This window comes from Oryzias latipes, chromosome 16 (assembly GCF_002234675.1).
Source record: "Oryzias latipes chromosome 16, ASM223467v1".
In the NCBI taxonomy this organism is placed as follows: domain Eukaryota; kingdom Metazoa; phylum Chordata; class Actinopteri; order Beloniformes; family Adrianichthyidae; genus Oryzias; species Oryzias latipes.
This window is the reverse complement of record NC_019874.2, coordinates 30,503,591-30,520,665: the sequence shown is the minus strand read 5'-3', so window position 1 is coordinate 30,520,665 and position 17,075 is coordinate 30,503,591. Positions and strand designations below refer to the sequence as shown.

The following is a 17,075-nucleotide window of genomic DNA, read 5'->3' as shown; positions in this document are numbered from 1 at the left end:
TCATGCTGGAATTAGGCAGAATGATTCCGGCAGAGCAGCGGTTTATGGCCTCAGATCAGCCCCCAGAGGGGCAAGACTGAGGGTGGGGGGGGGGTTTCTGACTCCCACCGTCTGGAAACAGAAATGTGAGTAACTTTCAGAGGAGTGTTCATTTAATAAAAATAAAAAAGGAAAGATCTGCCCTCCTTTGACAGTCATGGAAAATATCTTTTTCTATTCATTAGATCTGTGTAAATTGGTCAGAATCTTTTCCTCACAATACAAAAATAAAAGGCACCTAAGTGTCAAGTTAGTTTGTCAATTGAACATTTAATAACCATTTATATCAAAATTACACATTTAGGGAGTTGTTTTAAGCACAAAAGAGAATTAAGCAGCATCTGTCAAACCTGAATGTTGTGTTTCTTTTGGGTCTTTTCTTTTCTTAATGGCTTTATCTCTTTTTCTGTCATCCACCTCAGGACTTTTTGTGTTTTTATAGACAAAAAATAATAAAACACGTATTTTGGAAAAGATTGTAGCCACAAATTGCAGACAATATATAAAAATGACAGTTTTCCCTCGGAATTATAATAAATGGGTTTTTGCACAAATGTTGTTTAGTTCCATCCATCCATCCATCCATCCATCTTCCTCCGCTTATCCAGAACCGGGTCGCGGGGGCAGCAGACTGAGCAGAGATGCCCAGACTTCCCTCACCCCAGATACTTCCTCCAGCTCCTCTGGGGGGACCCCAAGGCGTTTCCAGGCCAGCTGAGAGACGTAGTCTCTCCAGTGTGTCCTGGGTCTTCCCCGGGGCCTCCGCCCAGTGGGATATGCCCGGAACACCTCTCCAGGGAGGCGTCCAGGAGGCATCCGGACCAGATGCCCGAGCCACCTCAACTGGCTCCTTTCGATGTGGAGGAGAAGTTGTTTAGATCCCCAATGAAAAAGTAGATGAACCTCTGCCTGACTTCAGGAACAGCAGATCTTGGTTTTCTTCAGGCATGTGACACTATTTGGCTTCATAGGTGCTTTCAAAAAGTCAAGATGAGCATTTTTTCTCTGGGGAAGAAAACAGTCTTCTGTGCCGTTACCCCCGTCTCCAACATCGGAAAAAAGGAGACAAATATAATGAATTTAAATAAAGTTTAGCCTAAAACACGAAAGGGGTTTATGCAAATACACACTTGTGTTAGAAGACCCAGAACCGCCTGTTGAAACAGTAAAATATGTCCAACATAAGAGGCTCCTGTCTGTCTGCTCAGCTGTTGGAAGTTTTTTTGGAAGTTAAAAAAAAAACAGAGACACCAAAACAGTTTTTGATCCGAAACAGGGAAGTTATGACGTCTGCAGCTGCTCCTCAGAAGCAAAATCCGTTTAGACGTAACATGGTTGGTTCCTCTGTGGTTCTTGACCCAAAAGTTGACCTCTGAGGTTGCATCATGCGACTCCAAAATGCAGCTTAAGGAGCTTTGAAGGGAAAATCCCCAAAAGAGCCACAATGTTAGAAAGCTGCAGGTGACAAGTTGACTCCTAAAATGTTCAATAGAGACATCGAAGCCAAAGAATACGAGGGAGAGGAGGAGTAAACTGCATCCTCTGAAAATAAGAACCCACACCAAGGGGAGGCAAAAGGGATAAACCTGGAAATGAGTTGGTTTAGGAGTCATGTCCCACATACTCTGCTGTCTTGGGAATTAAATGGGAGAAAACATTTCAAATTAGCATTCTTCTGAACTTCTTCTAAATGAACAAAGAAACTCCTGCGGCTCGAAGAGAAGAACCTTCAAGTCAAGAAAACGAGGTTTTGAGGTCGGAACTGCGTGGCTTCTCTTCGTTAGCCGAAAGGATGCGGAGCATCAACTTGATGAAACATAACTTCCTGTGTCCTGCCACCAGAATATCAACAGCCTGCAGTGGAAAAAAACAAAAACCTCCATTTCAATTTTGACTTGAGACCACATTTCCTATTTTCCCTGGTAAGTTATTAAAGCGGCGCCAGGAGGAGGTGTCTGAAGGTCAAGATGAAGCCCCGGAGAGCGCTGGGATGGCAGAACGAGAGGCTGAAGGGATAATGACAGAGGCTGAGACACCGAGACAGATAAAGGAAGGAAACAAGGGGAGGAAAAATAAATGCCAGTCCCACAGACGGAGAGGTGGCGGGAAGAGAGCGAGCTCTTTGTGCTCGCTGCCCGACCACTCACCCAGACCCGCTTGGCGTTTGAATAGATTTCTAGCATGGCCTCATGTTCCCTCTGCAGCTCAGAAGATTAAAATGATAACCAGCAGTAATGAGGTCCTACAGGACTGCAGCTGCATTACTAATATAGGGGCCACGTGTGCAGACGGTTCAGACGGCAGGCTTGAAAGGCCCACACTGCTCTCGCCGGCTGAAAATATGACTGCGCAGCAGCTTGCAAAGGAGGGGAGTGTGTACTGTAGATCATCTGAAGTGGCATTTCATTTCTAACAGGCTCTCTGCAGCAGCACCTTCTGGAAAGCAACACCAACGCAGAGCTTGTTAATGATTCGATCAGTTTCCCGCTCATCGCATCTGCAAGCCGTCCTGTTCCACGAAGCATGACGTTTAGCGTATGACATCCATGCGTTCCAGACGGACGAAAGCGCCGCAGCAGGTTTCATCTGCCAGTTTCACAGATGCAGTCAGATTCCTGGCAGCGCAGAGGTGCTTTTTGTTTTCTGTCCATGCTAAGAAAAGAATAAAAGTCACCGTGGAAGAACCACAAACAGACTTCTAAAGGGACGTCAAGATAATGGAACGTACCTTTGCCGTGTGTGTGGTAAGTAAAATTATTGTCTGACATACGGGTGATGCTGTCGTACGGTGTCCTTCCAGCACACACTAGTCGTGTCTACTGGCTCCTAACTGTCCCGCGCACGTATGTGCCGTATGTGGACACGTGAGCGCCCGTAGGACGTCCACACACACTAGACTCTGACTGCCCGATGTCCTCACTTCCAACAGTCAGGCTTTATCTACAGCACTAACGGGATCCCTGCCCACTTTGGGGAATTGGGAAAATGAAAAATCTATATGACACACCTTATATGCTGTACAAGCGTTCCGGATGACCTTTCGCCTGCAGCATACGAAAGAAAATGTGCATGAACATTTCACGCGGCCCACCTGCTTGCCCTGTACAGGTTTGACCGATGTTTCACCTGCAGACAGCCTAAAAAAAAGCAGTGAAGGTAGTTGGGACTGAGGGTCAAATGGAGTTTACTTATGTAAACTACATACTACCTTCATCAGGGCGAAAGGTGCTTCACAGGCCACAGCCCACTGAAGCTGTGCTAACCACACCAGACATGCAACCCTATGATCAGTGGTTGGCCTCTACCCCACAGCCGCCCTGTCAGCTCCTTAACCCCCGTAGGCTGGGGTCAGAGGTCAGATTCCACAATAAGAACAATCTTCAGTCTGTCAGGGTTTTCTAATGACAGTGTTCTGCTTTCTGTTGTCCGGTTTGTCCGGTTCTGACCCACAGGATTCGCTTCCACCTTCAGGTTCTAATGGTCGACTATAAAGGTTTATAAAGGCATAAAGGCATTTTAATTTCTCCAGTAAAGGCACAGTCGTGTTTGGTTTTTGGGATACCTTTTGAGATCAACCCAGACCTTCAGCGCTCCAGAGTCCACTGCACCGCGCTCGGACTCAGACGGGCCTCCATAAGGTCATGGGACAGCCAACCGCACTTTGGGGTAAAACATCTCTAAAGTTTGTTTGGAGGATGTCAACGTCAGATCCAACAGAGAAGGTCTTTGTCTGACCATCCATTTATTGTTATTTACTGTAAACGTGTTGAAACATGAACACGGTAACGGGGCCTGAGACTGCGTCCTGACTTTTTTTCCTCATTTGGTGTCAAGGTAAGAGAGCCGACACACAGAAGGTGATGGCTGAGCATCTCTGCCATGATCTCCACCAAACCTTTCTTCCAATCTGTACATTGAAAGACATCGACTAACATGTTTTGTGGCCGACTGCAGGGCTTAGCCTGCTCCGCAGACTGACTTGTTTGCATGGTTGCCATGGTGACATGAGGGGAGAGTACGTTTATTTGAGTTTTTAGGCGTCAAGCGCCTCAAAATTGGCCAAATTGGCCGATTAGGAACAAAAATAATCTTTTCTGACGACACTTAGAGGAAGATCCACTGTCAGGATTGACAGACCGGCCAGCATTTCAGCTTCAGATGAAGACACTTTGGTCACCTCCTCGTCAACAGGAGGCTGTCAGAGTGATTTACGATGTCTGACAGGTTCAATGCTCTCATCTGGAGTCAGTAAAATAAAGACTTTCCAGTTCAGTCAGACCCATCGGAAGCCTCTAGAGACACAAACACGGGTCATGTGACCTCTTTAGTTTACAGAAATGTGGTCATCTCCTCCGTTTTAGTTGCTCTTTCTACCGGAGACGCTACCGTTCATGAAGGTGTCGATGTTCTGCACCGCACGTGTCGACTCTCCATCTCAGTCTGAGCTGGAGATCCCCAAATCCTCATGTGTGTTGGTGGAGTTTTGTGACGTGAAAAGACTAAATGATGACACATTTAACGGAAACTCCACTTTTTGGCCCTCACTTTATGCATAAATGCAGAAAATGCAGAAGATTTCCATCCCGCTGAGACACGGACAGAGCGAATCAGTCGACGGTGCAGAGAGAACTGTGAGACGTGGACATGAAGCTCAGCTGCTGTTTCTTCTCTTTTTTAGGCTCCAATTATCTTTGTCTTTGCTTTGCCTTCTACACATTGAGGGTTCACAGGTGAAGCCCTTTCAGTGTAGCAAATTGATTTTTTTTAATGAACATTCTCAAACCTTAAGTGATTATTTAATTTTGAAATTATTTTATTTTGAGTTAGCACGTCATAAAACTGGTGCCGTGACCCGGATCCCTTGATCAGCCGCTGCCGATCGCCGAGGTTCTGCTGTGTGCTTGTGACGCCCGGAGTTCAAGTTGGTTGACAAGTGGGTCTGTGGACTTCAGTCGTGGTCGCCATTTTAGCAAGTCATTTTGAGTAGACAAAGTTTGAACTACATAACCTTTTGTGAATAGTATTAAGGAAAGACATATTTGTGATTTGTGAATTTTGTTTCTGTTCATCATATTGCATTATACATTTTATATTTAGTTTTGGTCTTTAAGTTATGGCAGACGACAGCCAGGAAAAGTTTGTGTTTTCACCTACTGTTGGAAGGGGAAGAGGTTTATTTAGTCTTGGGAAAACCTCTGTCAGTGACACTCCAGGGGCTATAACGAAAAACCTGTTTGGACTAGATGATGTTCATGAGAAACACAAACCAATGTATTCTACACCCACTGATTCCAGTGAGAGTACCACAAATCAGTTACGTGAACTTATTGGTGAATTAGGAAATCAAATAGGCGAGTCCATTGCTGGCCGCCTTATGGCCAATCAGCCATCTTTCAGCTCACAGTCCCCTCACACCAAGCCATCTAGAACTGAGATGCTTAATGCAACCGCTGACCTCTCAAAAGTGAGTCTGATTGTTAAACCTGATGTCAAAGATCCTCCCATGTATCGTGGTGACGGAACAGACAAGTACTCCATTCAGGAGTGGATTGAAATTGTGGAAACATACATGTACAAAAGAAATCTCCCCCAGAGTGAACAAGCAGAGGAGGTTTTAAGCCATCTTCTTGGCAGAGCAAAGAGTATTGTTAAAGTGGGGTTGAAAAGTAGCTCCGCTAGCAGCACCCCAGTGACACCAGAGACAATATACATAATTTTGAGACGCTACTTCAGTGAGACTGCAGGTTCTTGTCTACCATTGGCTGATTTTTATGCCACTCGGCCAACAGTAAAAGAAACACCAGTAGACTACTGGGTCAGGCTAAACACAGCTGCTGAAGTGGCCGACAGACACCTAAAATGCCAAGGTGGTAGGATGGATAACATGGACTCAGAAATTGCCATGATGTTTATCAGAAATTGTCCAGATCCCAACCTCGCTTGTGTGTTCAAGTGCAAGCCCATAAGTAAATGGTCTCTTACTGATGTGCAAGAGGCAATTGATGAACACCAGAGGGAGTACCAAGCTAAAAGGTCAGTCACAACTTTGCCCAAAGCACATGCCCTCCACGTAGCTACTGCTGTAACAGCCAGCGAGACCCTTGAATGTAACGCAGAGTACACTAGTGTTAACACAGCCAAGTTATCTAATCCCACAAAGTCAAATGAAGCTGTTTCAGAGTCAAGTGCACTGGAGAGAGTTCTTACCATGTTGGAAAGAGTGCTGGAACGGACAAGTCAGCCCACCCCTTCTACTGCTAGGCTGCAACCTGCCCCATTTACCCGCGATGCCCCCTGCCGAGTTTGTGGACACAGCTCACATTCGACACGTACTCACTGTATGAGGGAGAAAAGGTGCTTGGGCTGCTTAGAAGTTGGGCACCAAAGAAAAGACTGTTCAAAGCTTCCCACAGCCCAGTTGAGCAATACTCAGTGTCAGGGAAACTAATGTACTCACACCTTGGAGGGGACAGTGTGAGTGTTAATGATGAAGCCCTCAAACTCGATGATGATGCACAATCTATTTATTCTGAGTGTGTTCAGACCTCACCACCTAACACAACTGTTCCAAATGTTCCAAAACATTGCCAGGCTCGGGAAAGCTGACAGCTTATTCTACACAAATGCACAGGTGGAGGATGTGGTTTCCCTCGAAGCTTTGCTTGACACAGGCTCAATGTCATGTACTATGAGTGAAGAGGCCGAACGACTGTTAAGCAGTGCTGGCTCAGTGCCCACATCCCATGACATCTGCCCTGATGTTGTGCTTGTTGGCTGTGGTGGAGTCAAAGTCAAGCCCAAATGCATTTATGACTTAAAGATGGAAGTGTACGGGTGTACCTTTCAGGTCCCAACCCTAGTCGTCCCTGGACAGCGAGACCAGATGATCTTGGGGACGAATGTCATTAAACACCTCCTTAAACACTTTAAACAGAGTCCACAGTTTTGGCAGGTCTTGAATAAGCCAGAGTCAACAGATGTGCCTGAGATAATACAATTCCTCAACATGTTGTCTGGCATTAACCGGTGGAGAGGTGAAACCATCCCTGATGTTATTGGGACAGCTAGGTTGACCCAATCTGTGACTTTACTACCAAAGCAGGAACATCTCGTGTGGAGCAAGTTGCCAGCCACCTCAGCCATTTCTGAAGGCAGTGCTGTTCTGGTTGAAACGTCAAAAGGATTGGGCCATAAAAATGATGTGATCGTTTGTAGGTCTGTAGCAACCATGAATGGTGAGAGATGGATCCCAGTCAGGGTGCTAAACACGTCCAGCAAAGCAGTCACCCTCCGGCGCAATACGAAGTTGGCAAAGGTGTCAGCCTGCATTGCTGTAGAAGATTTGGATGAGGCCCCCAACTTAAATGCAATTAAGGTGCAAAATCAGATCATGCACAGTGAACCTGCAGACCATGCCCAAGGCCCTGCCCCAACAGATTACCAAGAGGCCTTAAACAAGCTTGGACTCGGAAGCTTGGACATTGATTCCTGTGAGGTGTCCCACTACTGGAAAGGTCAGCTCCTGCAGCTGCTTCAGAAGTATGAAGATGTCTTCTCAAAGACCAAGCTTGACTGTGGGTCAGCTAAGGACATAGTTCATAGGATTCACCTGTCTGACTCCAGACCCTTCAGGCTGCCATACCGCCGCGTTCCACCAGGGCAATACCATAAACTAAGGCAAGTGCTAACGGAGATGGAAGAACTTGAGATCATCCGTAAGTCAAAAAGTGAGTGGGCGTCGCCACTGGTCCTTGTCTGGAAGAAGAATGGAGATCTCAGGATTTGCGTGGATTACCGCTGGTTGAATGCTCGCACAATAAAAGATGCTCATCCTTTACCACACCAAGCAGACTGTCTTGCAGCTTTGGGAGGAAACGCCATATTCTGTGCCATGGACCTTACTTCCGGCTTCTACAATATTGCCATGGCTGAAGAGGACAAGAAGCTAACGGCCTTTACAACGCCTATGGGGCTTTATGAGTTCAACAGACTACCACAAGGACTGTGCAATAGCCCAGCAAGTTTTATGCGCCTCATGATGAACATATTTGGTGACCAGAACTTCCTGACACTCCTCTGCTATCTGGATGATGTGCTGGTCTACGCACCTAATGAGGGAGAGGCCCTGAGAAGACTGGAAATGGTCTTTGGCAGATTAAGAGCCCATGGATTGAAGTTGGCCCCTAAAAAATGTCAGCTGCTAAGAAGGAGTGTTAAATTTCTCGGACATGTTGTGGACAGCAAGGGAGTTTCAACAGACCCCGACAAGGTCAAAGCCATAACGGCGATGACTGTGATTGACCTCATGATGGAGGACGGAATAACACCTTCCCAAAAGAAAATCAAGTCATTCTTAGGCATGGTCATGTACTATCAGCAGTTCATTCAAGGCTGTTCCAGCATAGCCAGACCCCTTTTTGCACTCACAGCTGCTCCAAAGGGACGGAAAGGAAATTCACGTGGCGTTGCTGCTTTCCGAAAGTTACATGCCAATGACTGGAAACAAGAACACAGTGACTCGTTTGAGCGCCTTAAGTCAGCACTTCTGGAATCTGTCATCCTTGCTCACCCTGACTTCAATCGCCCATTCATCCTTTCAACAGATGCCTCAACTGATGGACTGGGTGCTGTGCTGTCACAAGTTCAAGAAGGTGAGACAAAAGCACGACCAGTGGCTTTTGCCAGTAAAGCTCTTACCCGTGCTCAAAGCAAATACCCAGCCCACCGTTTGGAGTTTTTGGCACTCAAGTGGTCAGTTTGCGATAAATTTAGCCACTGGCTGAGAGGGAATCCATTTACAGTATGGACAGATAATAACCCCCTAACATATATCCTCACCAAACCCAAACTTGATGCCTGTGAGCAAAGATGGGTAGCAAAGTTGTCACCTTACAGCTTCAACATCAAGTACATACCAGGCAGTAAGAACGTAGTCGCTGACGCCTTGAGCCGGCAGCCTTTCATCAAAGGCCGTGTCTCTCACAGGCTGACAATAAAGCCCTATGAAGCCCTGTTGGAGGAGTCTCAGCAAGTACAGGAGGACACAGTTCAGGAGCTTTTTAGGGCCAGCGCCAACCATCAAGAGGTCGAGTACTTTCAGTCTTCCCAACATTCAGAGAACATGTCAATGAGTGAAGATGATGTATCTGCTGTCCTGTCAGGGCATGTAGAATGGGAATATGGTCCTGAGCAAAGAGTAATCACCTGGCTCGTTCAAGACCTGGAGTAACTTGTGCCAAGTGGTCAAGTTCCCTTACCTGTGTTTTCCCTCAAAGACCTTCAGGAGGCGCAGCAAAATGACACCACAATAGCTGCTGTTGTCACGTTTGTCATGCGAGGTAGACGTCCATCACGGAGAGAAAAGTGCAGTTTATCTCCTAGAGCCCTGAAACTCCTGAAACAGTGGGACAAACTCAAAATACTCGATAACATCCTGTACAGGGTATGTAAGGACTTGACAACTGGAAGAAAACGACACCAGTATGTAACACCTGTGTCTCTGGTTGGTCAAGTGCTTCAGGGTGTGCACGACAAAGCAGGACACCAAGGCCAAAGTCGGACATTACACTTAGCTAGACAGCGATTCTTTTGGCTCGGCATGGAGCAAGGTGTGCGCGAGTATGTAAAATGCTGCAAGCGTTGTGTGGTGAGCAAGACTCCTGAGCCTGAGGGGCGAGCTCCCCTTGAAAGCATAAAGACCACAAGTCCCTTAGAACTGGTGTGCCTCGACTTTTGGTCCGCAGAAGATCCGAAGGGTCGGTGTGTAGACATCTTAGTGGTAACCGATCATTTTACCAAAATGGCCCACGCCTTTCAGTGTTCCAATCAGTCAGCAAAGCAGGTGGCCCGGCAGTTGTGGGACAGATACTTTTGTGTCTATGGCTTCCCACAAAGAATCCATTCAGACCAGGGTGCAAACTTCGAGAGTGAGTTGATTCAGGAGTTGTTGCAGGTAGCAGGAGTCAAGAAATCAAGGACCACACCATATCATCCCATGGGTAATGGCCAAACCGAAAGGTTTAATAGAACCTTAGGCAGTATGATCAGAGCCTTACCACCCCGAGACAAAAGCAAGTGGCCTCAGATGTTGCAAACACTGACGTTTGCCTACAACTGCACTGTCCATGAGTCAACCGGTTACGCACCCTTCTATCTCATGTTTGGTCGGATTCCCAGGCTCCCAGTGGACGTCATGTTTCACCATGTGGAAAGAAATGACGAGATATCGGATTATAACAACTACGTTGAAAGAATCAGGGAGAACCTTAAAGAAGCTCTTGCCGTGGCCCAGGCTAACACCGACACCAGTCAGCAACGTCAGGCCCGTCTATACAACATGAGAACCAAAGGCACAGACATTGATGAGGGACACCATGTTCTCTTGGCAAACAAGTGTGTGCGTGGCAAAAGGAAGCTAGCCGATAAGTGGTGCTCCACCATTTATACCGTTGTGTCCAGAGACTCCAAGTGTCATATTTACCGGATCAGGAACACAGCCACTGGACAGGAGAAAGTTGTCCACCGTAACTTGCTCCTATTGGTGAACTTCCTGCCAATTGAGTTGGATCAAGAGCAAGGGTCGGTGTCTTCATTCAGTACCACTCCAGATTTGAGTGATATAAACAGTGCTGATCAGGATGTTTCAGTTGTGAACTCAGAATGTGATGAGTTGGACCGGACAGCCGACTGGGTGGCAAATACTGTGCCTTTGGATCCTGCAGACCATCGTGAAGTTGAGAGCTGTGGCATGGACTGTCAATCAGATGGGATTAGTGTTGAGAGTCTTGTGGAGAGCAATAAAAACTGCTCCAAATGCCCAGGTTCAGAGTTCCCACATGGACAGTTGGAAACCAATGGAGAAGCAGTTGCTACAAGACAGGATGATAGGCTCCAAAATGATACAGTAAACCGCATCAGAACCAGGGCTGGCAGGATTGTCAAACCAGTTAACAGACTGATACAAAACATGACACAGAAAAAAGATACACAAGCACGAGAAGTGTTCTCTGGATTTGTAAGAAGTTTATTTTTGTAAGGTAAATGAAAAGGTCTGAGTCACTGTAGATACTGCATATTGTAAATTTGATTACGTATTTTGGGAAAGTAACAGCCACTGATTTACCTTTTGTGGAGTTGTGTTTACGGCACTACTTTGTTGCAAGTGTACATTGTGAAGTTTGGCCAGCTTTACAGTGTTGCTTTTCTTTTATAGAGGAAGACATATATGTCGCAGTAGTATAAGGAGTCATTATTTCTGTTGGCAAAAAATCTTACTTATTGTCCAGTTTGATGAATATGCAACGGTTTTGAGAAGTTCAGAGGGGAGTATGTAGCAAATTGATTTTTTTTAATGAACATTCTCAAACCTTAAGTGATTATTTAATTTTGAAATTATTTTATTTTGAGTTAGCACGTTATATAAATATTTGGTTAATCTCATTATTTCACAAGAAAAATGTGTTCCACATGGTTACCTGTTGCGCAGGGAAGGCAATTAGTGGGACACACCCTGCCTTCACCATGCGGCCGCTGCCCCTCCCTTACCAGTTGGAGTGAGCGGTCTGAGCTGGTGAGTCGCGTTTTCTGCAGTCTCCCAATATTTTTAGTTAGCTGTTAAAATAAACGGGTATAAGTTTCTTAAATATGTTTAAAAATGGATGCAGTTGACAAGAAACTGCTCTCGAATAATTTACATTTACTTTTAACTATATTTTTATGTGGTTTTTGGTGCCGGTTTTGATCGCGCTCTTTTTCCTTTGATCAGGGAGCTGCAGTTGTGATGTCCACTGATGCTATTTTCTTTTGCGCTGTTTTAAAGGTTGGTCTCCGCCATTTTGTCTTATTCTGTTTAACAATGTTTTATTTTAAATGCTGTATTTACCAAATGTGTGTTTTCTTTTTGTTTTATTATTGTATGGCATTGTGTCTGAGTATATTTTATTCTGAAAATTGTACATTTATTGAACTTTTTGGATGAATGTAAACAACCAGTTGGAGTGAGCGGTCTGAGCTGGGAGCTGCAGTTGTGATGTCCACTGATGCTATTTTCTTTTGCGCTGTTTTAAAGAATTAAAGACGCAGTGACCAGATTTGAGTCTCCCCCTCCTCATTGTGCATCGGCGACCGAACTGAACCTGTTACATCAGCTCCGTGTGGACGACAGGTAAACTACACCTGTCCAGATCCAGACATCCCTGTGTTTTCCTGGTTTTAAATTCATAAAAAGTCCTTTTTCTCTGAATAACCTGGACTCCTTCATGCGTAGTCTGACCATGTTACATCTGAAATCCATAATCCAAAACTGCAAACAAGCAGAGAGTTGCACTTGTTGAGCTGCAAAAGTCAAGTCAAGTCAAGTCAACTTTATTTATAAAGCGCTTTTAAAACAGCAGAAGCTGACCAAAGTGCTTAACAATGCAGAATAAAACAAAACAACAAACTAAAACAGAATAAAATCAATAAGAAATCGATACATTAAATAAAAATACATAAAACCAATAAAACCAATAAAAATAAATTTATAAAACCAATAAAAACATCAACTCATACTGAGTTAAAAGCCAGGGAGAAAAGGTGAGTTTTTAACTTGGATTTAAAATCATTCAGTGAACGGGCCTGCCTAACCTGCATAGGGAGTGCAGGGAGTGCAATCCAAAACTGCAAACAAGCAGAGAGTTGCACTTGTTGAGCTGCAAAAGTTCCAGATTTACTGCAAAAACTTTTGTTGTTTTTGTTTGGTATTTTTGGCTTTATTGTTTCTTTAACTTCTTATGTATTTTCTTCTTTCTTCTTCTTTTTTATTTAACGCTGGTATAACCTTTATCTCTACTTTAACTCTTCTTGTTTATTTATTACTTTTCTTTATTTTAATTGTGGTTTTTCTTAAACTGATAATAACTTTTTCATTGGAATTAAAGAATCTTGGTTTGAATTTTCTTGTGCTTAGTTCGACTTGAAGTCTACGTCCGTTTTGCGCATTTTCCACCTTTGAATTTTCAGCATTCCGTGACCAATTTTCATCCGTGTAGCGTGTAGGTAGAGGCTGCTGGACACGGCCCTAAGTTAAGGGGACTGGTTGCCTTTTCGACTGATCAGAGTTTGTGTTGAGTCTCTTCTTTTTGGTCTTCATTGAGTCCAAAATCCCAAACGTTCTCTCCTATATTTTTTCTGCATTAGGAGCAATCCAGGTGGAGGTAAAAACAGCTGCCATGGTCATGTGACTCACCTGAGGTGACACGCCTTCATGTGTGGATAGTGGATGTAAATGCGACCCTTCTGATAAGATCAGAGGTTGATCTTATCGGATCAGGGTGACCACGTCAAACTCTTGGTGTGTTTGTTCTCTTTCTGTTGGGACTTTTTGGTAAAAAATAAAACTTTTTGGTGGGAGGGGGGGCACCCTACCTTCTTGATGTAGCCCTGGATCAGCTCTGGGGTGGGAACCCGCTCAGCAGACAGACACTCCTCCAGCTGGAGCTTGAACTGTGGGCAGACCGACGGGCTCCTCTCCGCCCTGCAGGCACCAACAATGAAGAGGAGACGTTGACTTCCAGTCAGGCAGATGGACAAATACCCATAATGCCTAGGGGTGGCCACGCATCGGGGCACATGCAAACACCGCCTGCAGTCATTAAAAATACAGCCGTGATCCATTAAGAAGGACAGAAGCAGCCATCCAACAGCATTTCAGCACATTATTCTGCACCAAGAAGCTTTGTTAATGCTGTTGTTGCCCTGTGGGAGGTAAGAGGAAAATACAATAACACTTAAGTGAAACAAAGATCCACAAGGATGAAGGAAAACACACAGACAGCAGGAAATTCAATGCAAATCCAGTCTGCGCCTCTCAGCCGCCCCCCCCCGCTGAGGCTGCATCAGTATTTGCAGCGCAGAGAATCTATTTATAAAGAGCTGTATTTTTCTTTTCTGTCCTCTGGAGGAAATCCCAAAGCCAGCCTCGGAGGAGAGCAAAGCCCCAGCATCCATCTCCCTGCCTCTCATCCTGTTGACAAGGCGGGGGAAGCCGCACACCCGTTTCCTCAGCGTGGAGCCTTTGTGCACACACACACACACGGATGCTGTTGGCGTGTTGCTGCGCTCTGCGTGACCTGTGGCTTTACAAACACCGCTGGCGTGCAGAAAGGTTAGAGATGCCTCCCTGCAAGCTGCTGCACGGCCAAAGGCTGCACTTGGGCGGAGCTTGTCCCTTTCTTTTTAGTCGTCTGAATGTGTCCAATATTCATTCACTCCTCGCCCAACCTTGGTGAAAAAACGGTCCCAAAAACAGTTTTTATCCCATCAAAAAAATGTCACACGGGACCACAGCCCAAGTTTCCTTGACCTTTGACCCCGAGGAGAGGCCGTCACCATGAATTTTCCCCAACACAATCCCCATTCGCTTCTTCTACAAACTCCTATCAGAAAGTGGCGTTTTACTGTCGCTCACACGTTGTTTTTTTACCGCAATATTGTAAAAATGTAATAGTTGAATCCACATTTCAAGCTGAAGGAAACGATTTAACATGCGATATGAAAATATTAGGAGTGTGGGCGTGGTTACCACAAAGCCTCCGTTGCTAAGGAAACCCAAAGCGTTACTTTTGATGATTATCCTGAAAATGACACACACTTGTTCGTCACCCCCAGCCGACTAAAACATGAAATGGTTGCTATGGAGATAAAACCAACGAAAAAGCCGCCGAGATGTTTCTTTTTAACCTGATTTTGTAAGTTGGCGGTGGAAAGGGTGATATTGATGGGATGGCGAGGGCGGGGACGGGCTGCTCCTGCAGGCCACACCACTTCAATTATCATTACTCTCTTTATTTATTGTAAATTCTGGGTTTTCACGACTGATTCAGCTACTTTTACTTAATTCGTTGCAATCTTTTGTTTCTAAGGAGCAAATTTCTCTTCTCTTAAAAATCTCACAACTAATTTCTATCCTTTAAACAACTGACAGCAGCTTCAAGAACAGAGACTCACGAACAAAACACGCTGCAGAAATAACAGGATTTGTGTTTTCTTTCTGCTGTAAATGAAAAAAGTCCTGCAGTTTCAGAGCCTCTCTTCCGTCACGTGACTCTGTCAAGAGCTCCTTCAAAGTTCAAAAGACGGTTTGTTCATAAAGGAAGTAAAAAAAACAACACAATAAGATTTCTTATTTCTCTTTTTCATTTCAAATGTTTGCCCGATGAGCGTCTGCTTTGTCCTCAAACACAAGGATGAATGTGCTTTTAGTGCTTTTGCTCGATTGGAGACAAATAAAATGAATTTGTTTGCTTTTGTGCAGCAGAAGAACCTGAGAGATTTGGTTCCTTCTGCTCTTAAGAACGACTAAACCAATCCAGTTTTCTTTGTCTGTGTGGCACGATTTGACACAAAAGCATTCCTTTTTTCAGGCTGACCCTCGATTCAGATAGAAACACTTGAGGTGGAAACATTTTTCTCTGTTGTTACTAAAGTCTGTTTCTGTTCTTGTCATGCAGCAGATTTTACTTTTGACATCTTTGAGAATGAGATCCACTCTTACATGCATGACTCCTCTGTGACTTCTGAAGATAGTGGTTTACAGGCAGAAATCTGTTTTCTGAGATAACAGTCAGAGTTATGAACAAGTAAAGTCAGAATATTGAGAATAAAACCAGAATACTGAGAAAAAATGTCAGTATTCCAGGAAAAAGTCAAAAATATGAACAAAAAAGTCATAAATCTGAAATTATAAATATAAGAATTCTGAACAAATAAAGTCAGTATTTTGAGATTAAAGTCAGAATTCTGAAAAGAAAAAGTTAGAACTATGAGTTTTAAATGAGGATTTTGTGAATAGAGTCAGAACTGTAAGAAAAAAAGGTAAAAAAAAAAAAATTATATTAAGAAAGTTAGATTCCCGTGATTAAATCAGAATTATCCAAAAAATCAATTCTGGCTATTCTTTTTATGGGCTTTAATCCAATCACTGCAGAAATAAAATAGAAATATGTTTTAAACCTAAATAACACAAAGTCTCTGTGTCTTTAAATTCATATCAAGGGTGAAAAAATTATCATTTTTGTTGGTTTTTTAGGTGAAGTCTTAGTTTTAATATTGCAACTTTACTCAACTATTTTACCCATTAAGTAAATGTATTTAGTATTTGCAGGATTTGTAATAACTTTCCTTTCCAAATGACATTTTTTCTCTATTTTTTCTGTAATTGCTAAAAGCAAAGGAAGCGTTTAAGCAGAGTTGGACAGAGGAGCATTTAGTGCTGGAGGGGGGGCCTTCGGGTAAAAATAGCCGCCGCTGTCCGTCTCTCTGTGTGAAACCGCCGCGGCGTGCGGCCCCGCCTGTAAGCCTCAGAGGCCTCGTGTGGTCAGACGGGTGTCAAACGGCGGCCTCCCGCTGGGCGAGGACACCTGCTCGGCCTCTCCACAGATGGTGGGGGTGTCGCTCTGCTGTAAAACATCCTGCGTTGGGCCTAATCGCCTAATCCCGCTGGAGCAGAACGCTCACAAGGAAAGTAATTGTGTTTTACCTGTTAATGGCTTTCTTTTGGATTAAGGAAACATCATTCATAAATCTGTGGTCTCCAATCTGTTCAGTGACCTTTGAAAAGTACTTCTGCTCATATTATATTGAGTTTTTCAGAAAACTCAAAGATAAAGAAATTAAGAATACTTTCTGGTTTATATTAAATCTTCTCAAAACTCACATAACCAATTTTTGGCTAATAGTTTTTAACAGTAATTGTGATGTAAGCTACTTTTAATTTGTGTTCAAGCATTTAATTAAAAAAAAACAATGTTGGAAAAAATGTAGTTTACTCTTACATTTCAACATAAAAAAGGCTTAATATAAGGAAAAAAATTCAATAGTAGAAGAAAAGAAATCGGATTTTAACAGTGAATTTCCTAAAACAATCAGTAATAATAAGATTTTTTTATTGGAGAACTTTAAGGAAAACATTTTCTGTTCCACTTCTATTAATTTTTGGAAAGATAACCTTTTGAAAAATTGAACAGCCTTTTATATCTTGAGTTTATGATAATATCAGA

At 44.0% G+C, this 17,075-nt stretch overlaps 1 protein-coding gene across 4 annotated transcripts in view; it reads right to left on the bottom strand.

Moving 5' to 3' along the window:
* The window catches only part of rftn1 (raftlin, lipid raft linker 1), a 262,707-nt gene that overhangs the window by 54,440 nt on the left and 191,192 nt on the right, over nucleotides 1-17,075 (bottom strand). For all 4 annotated transcript variants that reach the window (XM_023964740.1, XM_023964742.1, XM_023964744.1 and 1 more), the window contains one exon: nucleotides 13,444-13,552. In XM_023964740.1, coding sequence (XP_023820508.1) covers nucleotides 13,444-13,552 — 109 coding nt within the window. The remainder of the gene's footprint in view (nucleotides 1-13,443; nucleotides 13,553-17,075) is intronic.